This window comes from Ammospiza nelsoni, chromosome 7, assembly GCF_027579445.1.
Source record: "Ammospiza nelsoni isolate bAmmNel1 chromosome 7, bAmmNel1.pri, whole genome shotgun sequence".
Lineage (NCBI taxonomy): Eukaryota > Metazoa > Chordata > Aves > Passeriformes > Passerellidae > Ammospiza > Ammospiza nelsoni.
Genome location: NC_080639.1, coordinates 37,779,520 through 37,797,727, shown reverse-complemented (window position 1 = coordinate 37,797,727; position 18,208 = coordinate 37,779,520). Strand labels below are relative to the sequence as shown.

Below are 18,208 nucleotides of genomic sequence, written 5' to 3'. Positions count from 1 at the left end.
TAAAAAAAAGCCATTTCAGCTACAATTCTGTCTATGAATGCCATTCTCTGGTAAGTATGAATTCCCCAGAAGTGAAGTGGTGCTTGCAATATGCAGGATTCCCTAGAAATAGCATTCCACCCACTGCACGTGGAGGCAGGTGAGTGAGAGGCAAAGAAGGATCTCTGCATGGAACCTCCCATGGGCTAACACGCACTGAACATGAGAAATTTGGGATTTCACAGCGTTTGGGAAGATCAGAGCAGCCTGGAGTAGCTTGTGTTAAGCAAGGCTTGAGAAAGCAGCTATTTGAGTTCTTAAGTAAAAAAAACGAAGAATAAGTAAAACAATGAAGGATAAATAAAAATATGAAGAAACTTTTCAAGCCAGGGTGTGGAAACTAGAAATTCAGAATTTTACCTTCAAAGTTATCAATGCATGAGGGAAATAAAAAAATCTGTACTGGAGTCCAGGAGTCCAAATCACATCAAGTAATTTTGACCAGTTTTGCTCAAGCAGCAGTGCTGATAAAGAAGCAGAGGCACAGAGATGAAAGCAAGAGAGCAGAGCCCAGGACACTCAGCTCGGATCAGCCGCTATCACTGCAATGGCTCAGTGTGCCTGAAGTCACCCAGAGCCACTGAACCTGCTGACAGGGGAGCGTGGGGCTCGCTGGGTGTGAAGAGAGCCCAGCCATGAGCCCAGGCTGGCAGGGATCTCACAAACTGCCAGGGACAGACAGACAGACAGACAGCACTGCTCACCCCTGCACGCCCTGCAGGAGCCTCCCCAGGACAGTGCCCAGGGAAGGAGCAGGGAATCACCAGCACTGAATGCCACAAAACCAGGAATGAACCCCACGGAACAGACGGGGACTGGGCTGAGTGAACTTTGCACGGGCTCGGCGGGGCCGATCCAACCCCTCCCTCCTTCCCTCCCTGCTGCCACACCGGCCCCAGCCCCAGGAAACGACCGGGGAGGGGAAGGACCGGCCCGGGAGGGGAAGGACCGGACCGGGAGGGGAAGGAGCATCCCAGGGAGGGGAAGGACCGGCCAGGGAGGGGAAGGACAATCCCAGGGAGGGGAAGGACAATCCCAGGGAGGGGAAGGACAATCCCGGGGAGGGGAAGGACCGGCCAGGGAGGGGAAGGACAATCCCGGGGAGGGGAAGGACCAGCCCAGGGAGGGGAAGGATCGGCCCGGGGAGGGGAAGGACAATCCCAGGGAGGGGAAGGATCATCCCGGGGAGGGGAAGGACAATCCCGGGGAGGGGAAGGACAATCCCGGGGAGGGGAAGGACAATCCCGGGGAGGGGAAGGATCATCCTGGGGAGGGGAAGGATCATCCCAGGGAGGGGAAGGATCATCCTGGGGAGGGGAAGGATCATCCCAGGGAGGGGAAGGATCATCCCAGGGAGGGGAAGGACCGCTCCCCTTCCACAGAAATCCAGTGACAGAGAGGGGAGCAGGGAATCTCCAGAGCAAGACACTGCGTCAAGACACAGGGAAGTTCCTCAGCACAAACTCACGCTACAACTTGTAGCTTGTAAGAGATAAGGAAACAAATGTATCCGAACACACAAAGCACAAACAGAAGGTTGGCCTAATTTTAACGTGGATTCTCCTTTTGAGGAGAATTTTGAAAGCCTCAGACAATACGAACTGTAGGGTGAACTAAAGGCTTTTGGCAGCAGTGTTCAGCAATTATTTCATCTGGAAATTCCATCCAGCCCCAAGTTTAATCACCTCTGAACAAACTATTCCTTCCTGAATTTGTCCATCTGTGAGATCATTTTTTATTTCCACATGTTCTGAAACACTGAGTTCTACAGTTTAATTACCCATCATTAGTAGATGTACTTTTTCTGTTTAAAGTACCTTCATCAATCATTTGGGTGGATTTGATGTGAAGCAGCTGGCCAGCAGGCTGAGCAGGAAGAAAAGACAAGTTAGCAAAGTGCTCAGCCCCCAAAGAATCCTGAAATGCATTTCCATGGTTATCACACAGAGGTGGGATGTTGGCATGGATTGGGATGGAGAAATTACAGGTATTTAGCAGTATCTGGGTTATTCACTTCCAATTCCCAACCTGATTTAAACCAGAATGATGCTTCAAAGGAAATCCTTCAAGTTTGATGCTGGGAATTTTTATAACAGAAAATAACTCAGCAGATTTCAAGTTGTTTATATTTAGTTAAGTTATAGATGTGCTCATATGGAACCTTTATTCTTAGCTATTGGGGATAAAGAAATATCTACATCCAAAATAATGCCTTTGATTAGTAGCAAAATGAACATTTTCCAGGTATTAAGGGACAGAATAATGATGTATTTTTACAGCTTTATTTTCCTTAAGATAGGAAGCATCAGTGTCATGGGGATTGCTGACTTTCTCCAGAGAAATTCCCCTGTTGTATTTGGAGTAGTCATAAGCACAAGTTTAAGGGCTCCCAGTGCCAGATGTTGTGTTTGATGGAGAAGGGCTCGTGCTCACACAGAAACAGGTGTTCCTCCTGTCACAGCTGAGGAATTCACTCAGCAATAAATCCTCCTGGCAGGCCAGGAGAACACCAAAGCTTCAGAAACGCAACAAAAAAATTTATGGGAGAATTCTGCTGTCTTGCCTCTCCAGGTGTTTATCCTGTGGTAGTCGATGAGTGTTTGGACGTGAACACAAACACTTCTATCAGCAAGATCAATAAGGAGAATTTCCCTTTGCAAGGAGAAGAAAAATTGTCTGGTTTTTCACTTGGATTTGTTTGTTGTTCGCTTGGCTGGCTTTTGTTGTTTGGGTTTTTCCCCCAGGACAATGATTACCTCCAGCCAGCCGGCACAGGAACAGATATTGAATAAACCACTGGCCAAACAGCAACAATGACTCAACTTTCGGTGCAGCAGCCTCAGGAGCGCTCATTGTGCGCTATCAGGAGCGGGCTGGTGTCATGGAGCCACAGCAGGAATGCCAGGGAGCTTTCCTGAGCTCCCTGCCCTGAAAACCCAGCTGGGGCAGAGGCGGCCACTCCCTCCAGCCTGGAGCAGTCAGAGCGTGTCCCACAGCTCGGGGGGTGTCACACTGGGATGTTTATCTGAGCTTTATTTATGCACAGACACCACGGCTGTAATGCCCTGAACTCTGCCATCCAGCACTCCTGGCCACGGAGCTGCCCTGGGCACCCCAGAAGGGAGCACAGGGCACACACACCAACTGTGCCCACAGCACTGCTGGGCTCACAGGGTGCCTCCACCCTGTGAGAAATGACTGCTAAAGTTCCATTTTAAGTTGAATTTTAACAGTTTAAGCCAAACTGTTAAAGTTTAATTTTATTAAACTTTAACAAAACTACAACAAAGGACTAAATAAAGAAAAATTACAGTGCTGGGAGTCCCCTGTGACTATCAGCCAGGTGGCTCTTCTACAAAATGGATGCTCTGCCTTTTATACCCTTTTATACCCCCTCAAAGTTACAGGGGGAGAGGAAGAGGACTCTGGAATGACATATTCTAATAACATCACTATACAGATATACAATATCTACGTCTTAATTGTGGGAGCCAACTATTACATTGCTTATCTATACAACCCCTTCCTAGGATTGAGCCTGTGTTTAATTTTAAAGTTTCATTTTAAGTTGAATTTTAACAGTTTAAGCCAAATTGTTAAAGTTTAATTTTATTAAACTTTAACAAAACTACAACAGAGGACTAAATAAAGAAAAATCACAGTGCTGGGAGTCCCCTGTGACTATCAGCCAGGTGGATTGTCTACAAAATGGATGCTCTGCCTTTTATACCCTTTTATACCCCTCAAAGTTACAGGGGGAGGGGAAGAGGACTCTGGAATGACATATTCTAATAACATCACTATACAGATATACAATATCTACCTCTTAATTGTGGGAGCCAACTATTACATTGCTTATCTATACAACCCCTTCCCAGGATTGAGCCCATCTGCTTAGATCACCAATAACATTTTTAAGGAATCCTTTAAGGTACCTGCTGGAAACTCCACAGAAAAGCTTTGACATGATCCTCCCAGGATGCCAAGAATCATTTATTGAACATTATCCTCATGGATGCCAAGAATGACCAGCCTTGCTGGAGGGAAGGTGGGCACACAACAAACCAATGTACATTCAGGCCTCTGCTCCCCAGTGGTGGCACTGTACCACCACAGAAGCCACCACCTCAAAAAAAGGGTTTAAAAATCCTGCCTTAAGTAAAAAGCAACTGGAATACCACAGCTGAGTGAAAAAGGAAGAAGATGATGGAAACAGCAGCCTGGGCCATGGAACACTGGCTTCTCTCTTCCCTACCAGGGAGGCTGAGCTGGGAGAGACCATGGCTGGGATAACACCTCAGGTAAGATTCCCCTGTGTTTTTAAACTGATTTTATTTCCAGTCATGCTCCACGCAGCATTTCAAACCACAGCTACCAGAGACCAGTTTATCTCCATTTCAGTGCCCATGCCTGGATCTCAGCACAGTTGTCCCCATGTAGAGTTTCAGGGCAGATTAACAGTAACAGGATGTCTGCAGAGAGCCCAACAACAGCCCGAGGCTGCCTCACCCTGCAGGGTCACAGAGGGGATGAGCTCAGGTGCTGTCCCAAGGACCTGGCTCACAGCTGAACCCTCAGCACCACAAACTCATCCAGAGCTGCTCTCTCCAGAATTGTGCCCTGCTGACTGAAGATATTCCTGCTTTATGGCTTACAAGTGCCCTGGTTCTTGCACACTCCCCTGGCAAGTGAAGATGCTCCTGGGATTGAGACCCCTCAGGTCTCATGGGTGCTCAGCTGATACCCAAAATTCACCAGCCCCTGTTTGTAAATGGGATTCCTGATGCTGTGTTCTGATTCAGTCCATTCAGGCATTACCAGTCAGGGTTCTACATTTAAAAGACATCCCCTACTTTCTCCCCTCATCATTTCCAGACCTGTTAGTGCTGTCTGTTCTCCTCTTGGATCTGATTTCAGCACAAAGTTTTATGCCCACCTTTTCAGAATAAATTTCAAGGGACATCTTCAGCCAAAATCCAAGTAACATAAATTAGATACTGCTCAGATTATGTTGCAAATAGTCCTTCCAAAGTTTTATTAAACCTGGGATGTAACTGGATTTCACTGATCACTGTATCACCCCTTCTGTAATTGTGTCAGTCTGAATCTTTTATTTAGTTCCCACCTCATTGTTACCAGAGAACCTGCAAGACAGGAGTGAATTTTATCACCTATTCCTTGGAATGACAGAATCACAGAAGAGTTTGAGTCAGAGAGGACTTTAAAGCTCATCTCATTCCATGGCAGGGACACTTTCCACTATCCCAGGGTGCTCCAGCCTGGCCCTGGAAACTTCCAGAGATCCAGGGGCAGCCCCAGCTTCTCTGGCAGCCTGTGCCAGGCCCCTCTGCTGCTCTGCCTGGAAATCTTGAGTCTAGAGCCCCTGGAGCAAAATGTGACATGGAGATATTTAAAAGGCAAGGGAAGAGGACAAAAACCCTGTGAGAACAGGCCTGAACTGAGAGATCCTGAAAAAGAGAAGCAAATTCTTTCTGAAGAGGGAGGTTATTAAAAATGATACTGAATTGTGCCATTTTCCCTTTGTCACCCACAGAACAGCTCCACTCACCAACACTGAGGTGCTTTCCCTTGACAATTCCCTTCCCAGGACAATGCAGGCAGCCTCCCTGGCAGCCCTTATTCCTTCCTTCCATCCATCCATCCATCCATCCATCCATCCATCCATCCATCCATCCATCCATCCATCCATCCATCCATCCATCATCTCTCACCCAGTTCCTGCCTTTGATCCTTGTGGGAAACGGATTTGTAGAAAGTTCTTAAAGCTTGACAGAAGGCTCACAGAGTGTGTATCAGTGTGTAACTGTTTGAGGTAAGAAATGCTGACTTAGAAATGTCATGGAATAGGACAGGCATTGTTGAGAGAGAAATGGAACTAGAAACAAGTTTTAAAGGATGGTTTTGTAAATAGGACTGGATACTCTGGAGGAATAGAACTGTGAAAGATGAATTGTAGTAGAAGCCACAAGGGGTAATTTTAGATTAATTGTTTTAAGCATTTAGAGCATGGTGTGGTAAAAGCTGATAGGCCAAGAAGCACTTATAATGTACTGTAATTGGGAAATATTTGGCTTCTGATTGTGATGGTGTGAATTCTAACATCTGTATCATCTCATCCTTCTCATGAGACGGAAAATGGAATAAAAATTTTTAGAACACCTCTCAGTTACCCCATCTCTGAGTCAGAAAAACCCCAAATCCAACAGATCCTGAGTGCAGAATCTCTGTGCTGTTTTCCAGTCATTTCTGCTGCTGTGGCAGATTGGATCAGCCCAGCCCAAAGGCAGCAGCCACGAGGGCCGAGCCAGTGAGGAGTGACAGCAGCACAAAACGGGGATGTGGGGGAGGAATCACATACAAACAAGAGCAACTCTCCTCTCTCTGTTCTCCCAGCAGTTTTTGTCAAATACCCCACAACCAACACAACCTTTTTGGACAAGTAGAAGGTGATTAAGAGGCTTCTGAAGCCGGCTGAACTGCTGGAAGAACAACTAAAAATTGTGGATGTTGAGAGCTTGCTTCTAAAGTTTTTGCATTACTGAACCTCTGGTTCAGAAAGAAGGAAGACAATGGGGAGAAAAGCTCAGATGGGCAACAGAAAATCCCTCAGAACACACTGTGCCAGCATGTAAATATCTTCAATTCATCAAAACCAGATTCCAACACATTATTTACCCTTACACAAGAGAGGAACAGGAACTCATAATTTACCTCCTCTCTCCCATCTTCACTTTGAATGAAAGAGCTACCAACACCAAAGTATTTGTAGCATTGAGAGGAAAAATTCTGGGATAATTAAGTTTCAGAGCATTATTTTTGCAAACAGGATTCTAGGAAATTAATTTTGCTTGATTTGCCATCCATCTGAATACTTTTAAGCCATGGAAAAGTCCAGCAGCACTCTGGAGCATCAGGATTTTTCAGGAGGGATCCAGACCATTTCCACTGGAATGCAAAGTGGGATCTGTGCTCTCCTGGCTTCCCTGCAAGCCTCTACCCAAGAGGATGAGAGTCAGAATTTTTCAGCTGAACAGCAAAAAACTTTCACCTGAAAGCTCTGTTTTCATGGGTGCTTTCTCAGAGAAGTGCTAAATGCTGAGTTTGGGGCAGGAATGGAAGCAAAAACATCTTGTGGTTTGAAATCACCTCCTCACAAATGAATCAGGGTTTCACAGCTGGGGTTTAGCACAAGCACAGCACACAAAAAGCCATCAGGAGCTCTCTGCTGATCTCTATCACCCCAAATGGACGAGGTCACAGGAGCCCTCACGTGTTGGGCTCTGTCCCAGTGACAGAGGTGAAGTTAAATAAAATGTAACCAAGCTGTTACAATTTTTCTTTTTGACGGGTTTTGTGTCAATTTAATAAAATTCAATATATCCCCAGGGACAACTTGTAAAACAGATCCTTTCCAAAATTTAAGATTAGAGTTTAAATGAAAATATTTAACTAGTAGTGGTTTCAATGCTACTTTAAAGCAGCTTTATAAACAAATGATGACAAATCACCTAATTCTTTATAAAAAGTACAGTAATTCAAACAATTGTGTGCCATTTTGCAACTTTCACAGCCTAAACGTTTTTCAACCCTGAAACACAGAAATATTTAAAGAAAACTCTTCCATCATGTAATTGCTGTGAGCTAAAAAGAACTATCTGTACCCTCTACTGACAAACACCAGCAAAAATTGCTAAAATTAACAGTTACTGCAAAGTTTAATTTTGTCTTGTACACTCAACACTGTAACTCAACAACAAAATTAAACCACTTCCCTGTTTATGTGGAAATTCCTAGAAGGAAACAGTTTTTCATGCTAGAAGGCTTGATAAACTGATTGGTCATATTTAAAAATAGCTTTGAAAAACAGATCAAATTTCAACTTAGGAGATGATAATGAAATCTAAGAATTCAAAACCCAGCTGAAAGAATGAAGACCACTCCAATCTTTAGGCAGCATTTAAGGAATGGAGATTAGTGTTATCTAGGTGAGATAAGAGCTCTCAACCTGAAAAAATAAGGCCAGGCTTCAGTTACAAATAAAAGCCACCTCTAAATCACAAGCTGGTGAGGCACCAAAAGGCAGGAAGCTGCTGAAAGCACTAAATCAGCTCTGTGAGCAAGAGATCTGGAGATAAACCAGCCTGGGATGGGATGGGATGGGACAGAGCTGCTCGTGGGGAAAGGATGAGGAGCAGCACAGGGACCCTCCAGGGCTGCCCTGGAGCCACCCTGGCTCAGGAGGTGCAATTCCCTGCTGAGGTGGGCACAGCTCAGGGGGCTGCACCCAGTGCCAGGGGCAGGGATGGCACTGCAGGGTGGGCACACGGGGATTTCATGGAATTGCACAGGGACAAACGTGGTGCCCTGAGCCCTGGGACACTGCACAGTGCAAGTGGGAACAGCTCAGGGAGCTGCACTCAGTGCCAGGGGGGCACTGCAGGGTGGGCACACGGGGATTTCATGGAATTGCACAGGGACAAACGTGGTGCCCTGAGCCCTGGGACACTGCACAGTGCAATGGGGACTGCCAGGATGGGTGTGGAAACAAGCTGGAGGTCGGTGGGTGAGTCTAAAGCCCAGAGCCCCACGGATTACTGCAGGTGGGCACCACAACAAAAGGCGATTTCAAAGAGGAAATGACCATTTCTACTCAGAGCCGGTAGGAGGAGGTGACATTTAAGAAGTGCCATTAAAACCAGGCAGGCAGCAGATGACAGAAACCAACTGCATGGGGCCTGCATCCAAAGGGCCAATGCTCACCTCAGACAGAAATAACACCTTTAAATATAAAGTAGATCATCTCAGGAATCGCCCTTAAATATGAAATAGATCATCTCGGGAATCACCTTTAATTGTGAAATTGCTAACTTGAAGGAAAAAACAGAATAAATAATTGAAGAAAATAAATGTATCCATCTAGATTTCATATCCCAGCTGGCCCAGGGACTGCTGCCTGCCCTCAGAGCCCTCATCCCAGTGCCCCCCTCAGAGAGCACAGCTCCCTCCCGGGGCCATGGAGGGCTGCCCTGTCCCAGAGCAGGGGCTGCTGCTGCTCTCTGAGTGGGACAGCTCCCAGCTGAGGGCAGGGCCGGCCTGGGAGGCAGCAAATGTCGCCAATGTTGTCACAGCACGCTAATGGCACACACTCCACGCTCTCAGGCAGGAGATGAGGGAGCTCTGAAGTGCTGAAGCTGCAGGAATTCTGGTTGAGCCCTGCCTGTGCTGCCTCCTGGCACTGCCCTCACACCGCGCTTTGTGCCATCTCATTAGACACCGCCTGGCACCGGCCCCAGCACTGTCGGGGCTGCTGCTCCCCCCGCAGCCTCCTTTCACTGGCAACTCCAGAAACAGCCAAAAGAGACCAGCCACGGACTGCTCTAAAACATTCCTCACATCCACAGTCAACCAAACCAAAAATCTAAACAACACTGAGTTACTTTACCCACTTACATTTCTTCCCCCAGAAATACAAAGAAGAAAATCCAAAACCAAACAAGCAGAAACAAACGAAAACTGCATGTTTTGCCCTCATAAGAAGTTCAGTATCTGTCAGAAAATACACAAGACATATCCTAAATGGTTTTGAGCACTGTCTCCCTTCAACTTTAAAAGTCAATCTGCCACAAGAACTTCTGCAATTTGTTAGAAAATGAATTTGCTTTCTTACGTGTATCCCATTTACACATGAAGAGTTGAAGCTATTAAAAAGTAACATAATTCTGAGCTATACAGATTCTTAGCATTTTCAAAATAATGATACAGAGACCTTCTAACAGAACCTTCAGATTAAACATCCTCAGTAACTTTTCAGGTATCGGCTTCAACAGTGCCAATGCTCAGAATTAAACCAGTAAAACTTAACTCATTTGCTGCCATCATTAGAGAGAGTGGAAATCTTCCCAAGTGTGACAACAGCCTCATTTAGGGAAAACCCAAAACCAGATCAGCAGCAATGCCTAAATGGTGTTGTAATTACAATACACAATTTTGCTGTAAATGCAAAATGCAATCTTAATTCTTAGTTTTAATGAGACAGATCGATATCTCAAAGTTCAGAAAGCAAAAGAATTTGAGAAATACTCTTTTTGGCCAAGATATTGCATTCATCTTCATTATCTATTCACTAAGTACAGACAATGTTTCCCTCATGTAATTAAAGAGTTATAAAAGCAGAGAAATGCATCTTGGCATTTCTTACATGCCCATCACAGTTAAGAGTACATGGGGGTTTGCTTTTAATTACATTGTCATTTCAGCGTTTTGTATTGAATTACCACCTCATTACACATCCATAGAAATCCTTTAAAACAAGAAGTTATGCTTTAACAAAGTAAGGGATCTCCAAAGGTGATATTTAGATTAATCTAAGAACTTGTGGCCCTCTTGCCAGCTAACAGGGCCCAGCATCCCATCAGGGCAGTTTAACAGCTCCCAGCCAGCACTGTGCCAACTCAGCAACAACACCAACATTAATTACAAGTTTGCATTTTGAGTGAATCAGATCATCCTGCACCACTTTGACCAGAAACACCAGCAGAACACAAAATGGCCAAGCCTTTCACAAGGTGTTTTTAGAATTTGGACACAATATCCCTACATGGAGGTACCAACCCCACAAGAGTTGCTATAGGGCTTTGCTGTGAATTCCCCAGGATTTCGGGTGACACCAAAGATTCATTGCTCCAGTTAGTACATAAATTGTCTGCTTTTGTTTCCAGTTACAGCTTTAACAAGGACATTTTGAAGAAAACCAGAAATGTTGACTTTCCTCATCAGGAATTAAATTATTGTGAAACCATGATGATAACCATGCAATGGAAAAACCCTTCCCTGCTCTCTTTGCACCCAGAGCTGAAGGATTTGATGTATCTAATCTACATTTGGGATTCCTGGCCGCAGAGATATGCAACGTAAACAACATGGCAGTAAATATTCATTTTCTGTGGGATTAAGCCTAAATATGCTCTGCTGTTTGGCACTGTAGTCACAAACTGTTTCTAAGAAAAAACCCCTCCACCACACAGACAGTGCAGGGAGAGAAGACAAGAGATGCCACAGAAAGTCACTGGCATCCAATAGCACTTCAATCCCATATGGAAATAACAGGAAATAAGATGTGCCGAATTTGAAGCACCAAGGCAACAAAAACACATGAAGATTTCATCACACAAGAACTTGGCTGTAAAATCCGTCATTTTCTTGATCTTTTTAGGGAGTTTTCATTTTCAGGAACATCAGAGAGCTAACAGCTCATGGATGCTACCAACCAGCTCGAGCAGGCATTTGCATTAAGCTGATTTTAGTTAATTAAGTGGTGGAAATGCATCTCTCCTACACCCAGAAACCACTTCCACAATCAGATTCCTTGTCAACCTCTCCCTTTTTACAGCCTGCAAAAACTACAAGTGGAGAAGGTTGGAACAACATTAGGAATGAAAAACACTGGAGGGGCTGTTATTGTTCCGCTTCCCTAGAAGTAATGATATGACAAAAATTAATGTCTGTGGTTAAACAGAGAAGAAAAAAAGGGGTTTTTTTTGAGTCTGAGTCTGTCCTCATTTGCTGATCAGCCAAACTCATCACCTAAGGAATTTTACCCTCAAATTCCAGAAAGGTGGGAATGGGAAAATACAAAACCCATTCAAATACTCTCCATAAAACCCAGCTGAAAACTATTATTCTTGCAAACAGTGATTCTCTTCTTGCAGAAAGGAGCTTTTCCTGCCCTCAATTTACACCCAGCACATGCACACAAACTTATTGAAGCTTTTTCTTCTCATGTGTGCAGGGTAGAGATGCAAATAAACTCATGAGAGCAGCATCTCTCCGGGAATGTCTGGAAAGCAGAGCTCCACCACAACGATGCTCACATGTTCTGATGTTGCATTTGCACAATTAAAGCTCTTTTCAGAAGATTTGGGCTTTATAACTGTTAAGCATTAACAGATTACTTAGAAATAGTTAACAGATTTTTGAGCTGTAGTAATTTATAACATCAAGCTCTCCATAACTCAGTCTATGGTTGGAAACAGTATTAAAGAGTTTTATTTAATGAAACAAATCCTGCTCTTAACAGCAACATTAGGAGTGCCCAGTGGTAGTACATTTAATAAAGAACTTGTACACTGATAACATAAAGGAATCTTGACTTTAAAAGCAGCACTAATTCTGAAGTAGTTTATTACCCCACAATAAAGTGAATAAAGTGATTAGAGTCCAACCACACTCATGGACAGCTCACAGGGAACACAGCAGCAGAAAAAAATCCAAACATTGCCAGACCTGTGGCAGGATTTTCAAGGGTTATCAAGTTATTAATGAAAGGACAGTAAAAAAGGGACATTACACAAGTAAATCAAAGAAAAAGTCTCATGTTCCCCCTCAATTCCTTCAGAACACCCAACCATTCAGCTTGTAAAGTCACACCATGCAAAGCAGCTTTTACAGTTCTCAATAGATTTTTTTTTGGGGGGGAGGGGGGGGAAAGACACAATTAAAAAAATAATTTCTCAGGTAATAATCGCTGTGACAGAAGAGAATGATTAATTAAAAATCAGAGAATAAAACATCCTCCATGCAGTGAAAATACAACTTCAACTACAGAGGTGTCTTTGGCACGCCAGTACCTTCAGCTAAATCACTCAAGATCATCTGGGTGGCTGGGGAATGATCTGGCATTAGGAGAAATAGAGAATCAACACTTTTCTGAGGTGGTTCCTTTTGCTTAGGTGATTTTGAGCTTGATTTTAGCTTCACTTCTAAAAAATCCAGGTCTTGCTCCCTGTAGGAGACTGCAGAGCTGCTCTGATTTGGGACCACCCAGGTACCAAAGGCAGGGCAGGAATCTCAATGAGATGAGGGGCTGGGAAATGAGGAGTTTATGAGTAACAAAAGGAACGATGAGATTTTAAACTAAGATTATGGGTGAGGAAAATGCTCAAAACTCCTTCAGCATCACCCACACTTTGAGCTGCACGGGGTGTACGTTTCATAAATCTCAGAAAATGCTGGAAGTGCCCATTCTCTGTTCCTGCAATCACAAAAGCACCAGAACACAAGCACACTTCCCTGGGGAGGGGAGCACCCCGATCATATCTGCAGAGAGCCTGCTTTGATGAACAAGCTGCTTCAGTCACAAGTTTTCCTGTGAAGCTCCCTCCAACCTCGCCTCACCTACAGCTCAGGCACAGGAAGCTTGTTCTGAGATATTTTATCATTAATTCAGGATTTTCTGCTCCTCTGAAATGAAACATGGCCACAGGTTTATCTCAGGAGTGTATTGGAGGGCACACGGAGAACCTTGACCCGGGCACTTTGCTTTCTTGTTTAGTTAATGTGCATTCATCTCAGCCTCTGGAGCTCCTACAGATGGGTGCAAACCTACACCCACTTTGATCCAGGCATCTACAAATATTTTAAAGCCTAATAACAACACAGATGCTCTTTCTCAAATATCTTAGTCAGAACAGGGAAATATTTTCACTCTCTTAACAAACTCGCTAGAAATTCCTGTCCATTTGCAGTACATTTCCAGGATTTCATAGTGCAGTTTACAGATAATAAAATAAATCGCTTTGAACCTAAATAGCACTTCCACACCCACCACGCAGGAGAAAAACCACAACATTTTCACCTATTAAAAGAACCCCGGTATTAATTTGCCACGTAAACATCTGCAGAAAATAGCTGTGTTTAAAAATAAATGAACAAATAGAGCAAAGCAAACCCCCAATTGCTGAAAGAGAGGAGCTGGAGCTGCACACCAGAGAGAGGCACCTCCACACCTGAGCTCCAGGATTTTCTCAACCACTGCCAGTATTCAAAATGTAAGACCTGGACAGACTGATTTTCACACTAAAGACCGGAAAAAAGAAAATTCTGGTGATGATGATGTTAGAACCAATCCATCAGGTAGGGTTTTAAACAGAAATAAGTCACTTAAGAAACACTTCTCATAAAAACGCCTGCACTTCAAGCTTAAAATCTTATATAATCCTGTACTTCTGATCATAAAGCCAACAGTTTACTGTTGAATTTATTTATTTTTAGCCTTGCCTAAAATTGTAGAGCGTCTGCAGCCATGGTGTGAGTAGAAAATAGTATAATAATTGTTAAGTACCGGAACACTTAATGTGTAATACTGGAATAACCACCAAAACAATGTCATTAACATGAGAGCAGCCCGGATTGCAGGCAGTTTCCTGCTCATTTAGCCAAGATTCATTCTTCACAGGCAGGAGGAACATTCTTTTCACCTTACCAAGGACAACCCGAGCGAGCAAGGTTCAAGAAAAGACGTTCCTTATTGCTTAGCTGTTCTTTTTTATGAAGTCTGATAGGTAATGTCAACAAAAACCACTATTCTGTGCTCTAGGCAAAAGGATCTTAGAGGTGGACGTGGAAGGGAGACAGGCACGGAGAGCAGATGGCAGCAAGTCTCTCAGAAACTGTTCCAGAGAGGGGGAAAAGTTTCCCTACAGAACATATTGCTGAACTGAGGGAACGCTGCTGAGCTGAAAAATCAGCCTTTGGGAAAAGCCGGCACACACGTCGTTACTGCAAGGCAAAAGCTGTCAGAAATCATGTTGGGTTTCAAAAGGAGAATAAAAATCAAACATCCCGAACAAGCTTCTGGCTGTCCTTAACCCTCTGGTGAGCACAGGCAGGGATTTTGGGTTTCTGCTGGCAGCGCTCGCCATTTCACAGCACACTGAGCGCACACAGCGCGGATCGATAGCACTACAGACACAAGACGAGACTTATCCATTTACTAACCACAGCAAAACGGCCTCTTCAGCAAAACCCTGCCGCTCCTACGGCTGGAAATGTAAAAAGCATCCTTACAGGGATCCCATTACTCCCGGTCACACGGGCAGCCCGGGAGCTTTTAGCCTGGTAAACAAGCGTAGCCTCGCACACCCTGCAAGGATGCTAAAAACCCACACAGAGCGCTCAGCACACGGGCACGGAGCGCCAGGCCGGCTTGGGAACTCGCCGGAGATCCTCGCACAGCTCCTGAGAGGGTTTTGGTGAGGCTGATGGAGCCCCGAGCACCGATGGACCAACAGCTGCCCAACCACTGGTTGCTGCCATCACAATTTTCCTGCTGGAGAAGCGTGGGGAGTCCTCACACCCCGCTCGCTTCCCAGAGCTGGCGTTTGAACCTCAGACTCTGCTGTTTTAAAGAGAAAAATCAGTATTTTTTTTTTGTTTTGTTTTGTTTTTTTTTTTTTTAGCAAAATACAAAGGGTTACAAATGATTCTTTAGAAACGCAAAGCCTGGCTTTTCACCCCAATTCTGTTGGTACATCTCCACACGCACACACCCCTCGCCACCACCACCAAAGGACGAGCTCAGCCTTTCAGAGCGGCACCTTTTCCAAATTAATGAAGCATTAACCAAGGTCGCTATTCACCAGGGAACAGTCCGGGGAAAGAGACATCAAACTGGAGCAAAGAGCAATTTCAGCTGGGTAATTCTTATTTAAAAGCAGCATCCAACACCCGTAACTGCGCTGCCAGGTTACTTGTGTGACACTAGGTGGTTATGTCTCCACATTTATTCCACACAATTGAGCTGAAATCCAAGCGCTGGGAGCGTTTCAAGTGCTCACGCTATATATATATATTTTTAAGAATAAACACGAAAGCAGCTTCTGCCTTTACAATTGCTGCCATCCACAAACATTTGCCACCTGAAAAAAAAAATAAATCGCTTCCCATTCATACAGAGCCAGCCCAAGTTCCCAAGTGCTGACCCCAAAGCCCTCAGTTTCAAGTGACAAATCCAGGAACATTCACTTACCTGATGAACAAGAGATAAGAAAAACAGCGAACGCCAACTTAGTAGCAGCTCCCATTTTCCAATGCTGTTAAAACATTTAAGTGACTTTAAGTATCCAGTTTTCTGGGTCCTGCAAGCTGGAAAAATCTCCCTTCTTGCTGAACCGTTATAAAGCGATTTATAGCAACATTTCTGCAGCAGGTAGTGTTCATAAAACACTAAAAATCAGACACTGACGACCTCCCCGCGGCTCTTTCTAGAGAGAATCCGGGTTGAGGGAGGGATAAATATATTTGGAACCGTGTTTCAAAACACACGTGTCATTTGGCTTCTGTACAAACGGTGGCAAAATTCAACTCATAAAAGTAATGCTACGAATCCACTTTAAAAAAAAAAAAAATTAAAAACCAAAACAAAATAAGTCAACGATCAAGCTGCTGAGCACGACGAAGTCTCTGAGTCTCCAAGTGTTTTCCACATCAGGCGCCGTGAAGGATCATCCCTGGTGGGTGCGAGTGTCGGGGGTCGGGTCGGGATCAGTCCGAGGCGATGTTTTCGTCCTGCCTGCCCCCTTCACACCCCGTGTAGTGTTCGGGAGAAGAGCAGCTCCATTCCAGTTCCAAACCTCGAGGCGAAGAGAGGAAGTTTTATTTTTTTTTTTTGTCAGTTTGTCGATGAAAAACTACCTTTAAAAAACCAGCCACCAGCTACACGTGGGTTTTCTTTAATAAATGCTGAGGGGTTTAGCGTAGCCCAGGAGAGGGGAAGGGGAACAACAACAGTCTGGGGACAAACAAACCTTCGGGCTCCCCGGGAAGTGGCAAATCTCTAGTCCTTGGGCAGGCAGCGAGAGCAGTGCATCCCCCCAGTCTTCGCCGCCCTTCTCCAGCACCAGCACTCCCGAATCCCAGCAAGATTTCCAATTCTTCTAGGAGATTTCCATCCCCTCCCCCCGCGAGAGGCTATATTTGGTATTTAACACACAAGAGTGGCTGGGGAGGGGGGGGTACAAAAAAAAAAAAAAGAAAGAAAAAAATTTTAAAATTAAAATGCAGTATCCAGGCGCTGGGGAGCAGGGTGGTATATATTCTTTGTGGCAAATCCTCGCCGTGCTTCCAGGAGAACCAGGTTTCTTTGGAAGGGAGGCGGCTGTGCCTCACGGCGGGCTGGGGCTGGATGGATCCAGGCTCCTCCGGCTCCTCACGGGTCCTGGATGAATCCTCGCTCCTCTCCCTCCTCACGGACACATCTCCTCCTCGCCCCGCCGCTGCTCACACGGAGACTCCACGAAATCCACTCCTCCGAGCTCAATCCAGTTCTTGCCTTTTTCTTTTTTTTTTTTTTTTTCCTCTTTTTTCTTTTCCTCCTAGGAGCGAGCAGCAGGAGACGGCAGGGGCGGGGAGGCAGAGCCTTCTCCCCGCGCCTCCCACACGGCGGAGCGGGGAGCGATCCCCTCGTCACCCTCTCCCCTAACTCTGACCCCGGCTCAACTCTCCGGTCTCCCGGGTGGCGGAGGCAGCGCGGCTCAGCCCAACTTTGTCCCTCCAGCAGTGCAGCTTAGGGGCTGGCGAGGCGAAAAGGCCGAGCTGGGGGATTCTCTCCGGGCGGCGGCGGCCGTGCCTAGAGCCCGCCGAGTGTCGCTGGCAGCGCGGAACAGCCTTCGGTGCCCTGCTGCCGCTGCTCCCCCGTGGTAATCTCATATCTACCCATTCACCCGTGTGGCGTGTGGAGAACCGGCCCAAGATGGCGGCGCCCGGGCGATTGTTTTTGTTTCCTCTCCGCCTCCCCCTCCTTCCCCACGGCCGCGGCGGCCGCCCCGGATTGACAGCCACATTACCCAATCACAAGGCGGGTTTGGCCGCTTATCCCCGCCTACCTCCGCTCGCCCCTCCTATCGGCGGCGGGGCGGAGCGCGCTCCCCCACGCTGGCCCCGCCCCTCGCGGCCCGCGCGCGCCGCCTCACGGGCGCGCTCCTGCCCGCCCTTCCCTCCCCTCAGGGCGCGGCCCCTCCGGCGCCCTCGCCCCGCTCCGCCCCGACCCCCCCGGTGTCCGTAATTCACTGTCGGGGGGCTCTCTCGAGGTGTTGGGGGGGCTGTGCTGTGCTTCCAGGCTCGGGTGATGGAGGCAAAGCGCTGCCGGCAGCCACGCGGTGGGACCTGGCTGGGAGGGGTCACAGCGGTGTAACGTGTACACCACGGTGTGGGGCTGGGGGCGCTGCCTCAGGGGTCAAATGTCGGCCTGGTCTTCCGCCTCATACCCAGCCCAGCCTAAAAACGTCCCTGAAAATGTCCTATGGGCAGTCCAGGTGAGAGCTACGGCTGTGGTGGTCTCACGTTGCTCAGGAGCATCACTGCTGCTGCAGCA

The 18,208-nt window shown here is 46.2% G+C and overlaps 1 protein-coding gene across 3 annotated transcripts in view; it reads right to left on the bottom strand.

Annotated features, from left to right (window-relative positions):
- Nucleotides 1–17,619, bottom strand: part of ACVR2A (activin A receptor type 2A) — a 56,000-nt gene extending 38,381 nt beyond the window's left edge. For 2 of the 3 annotated variants that reach the window (XM_059475542.1, XM_059475544.1), the window contains exon 1: nt 15,866–17,619. In XM_059475542.1, coding sequence (XP_059331525.1) covers nt 15,866–15,920 — 55 coding nt within the window. In that variant the 5' untranslated portion in view covers nt 15,921–17,619. The remainder of the gene's footprint in view (nt 1–15,865) is intronic. The other variant, XM_059475543.1, reaches the window with a different exon arrangement.
- Nucleotides 17,620–18,208: the final 589 nt, after the last annotated feature.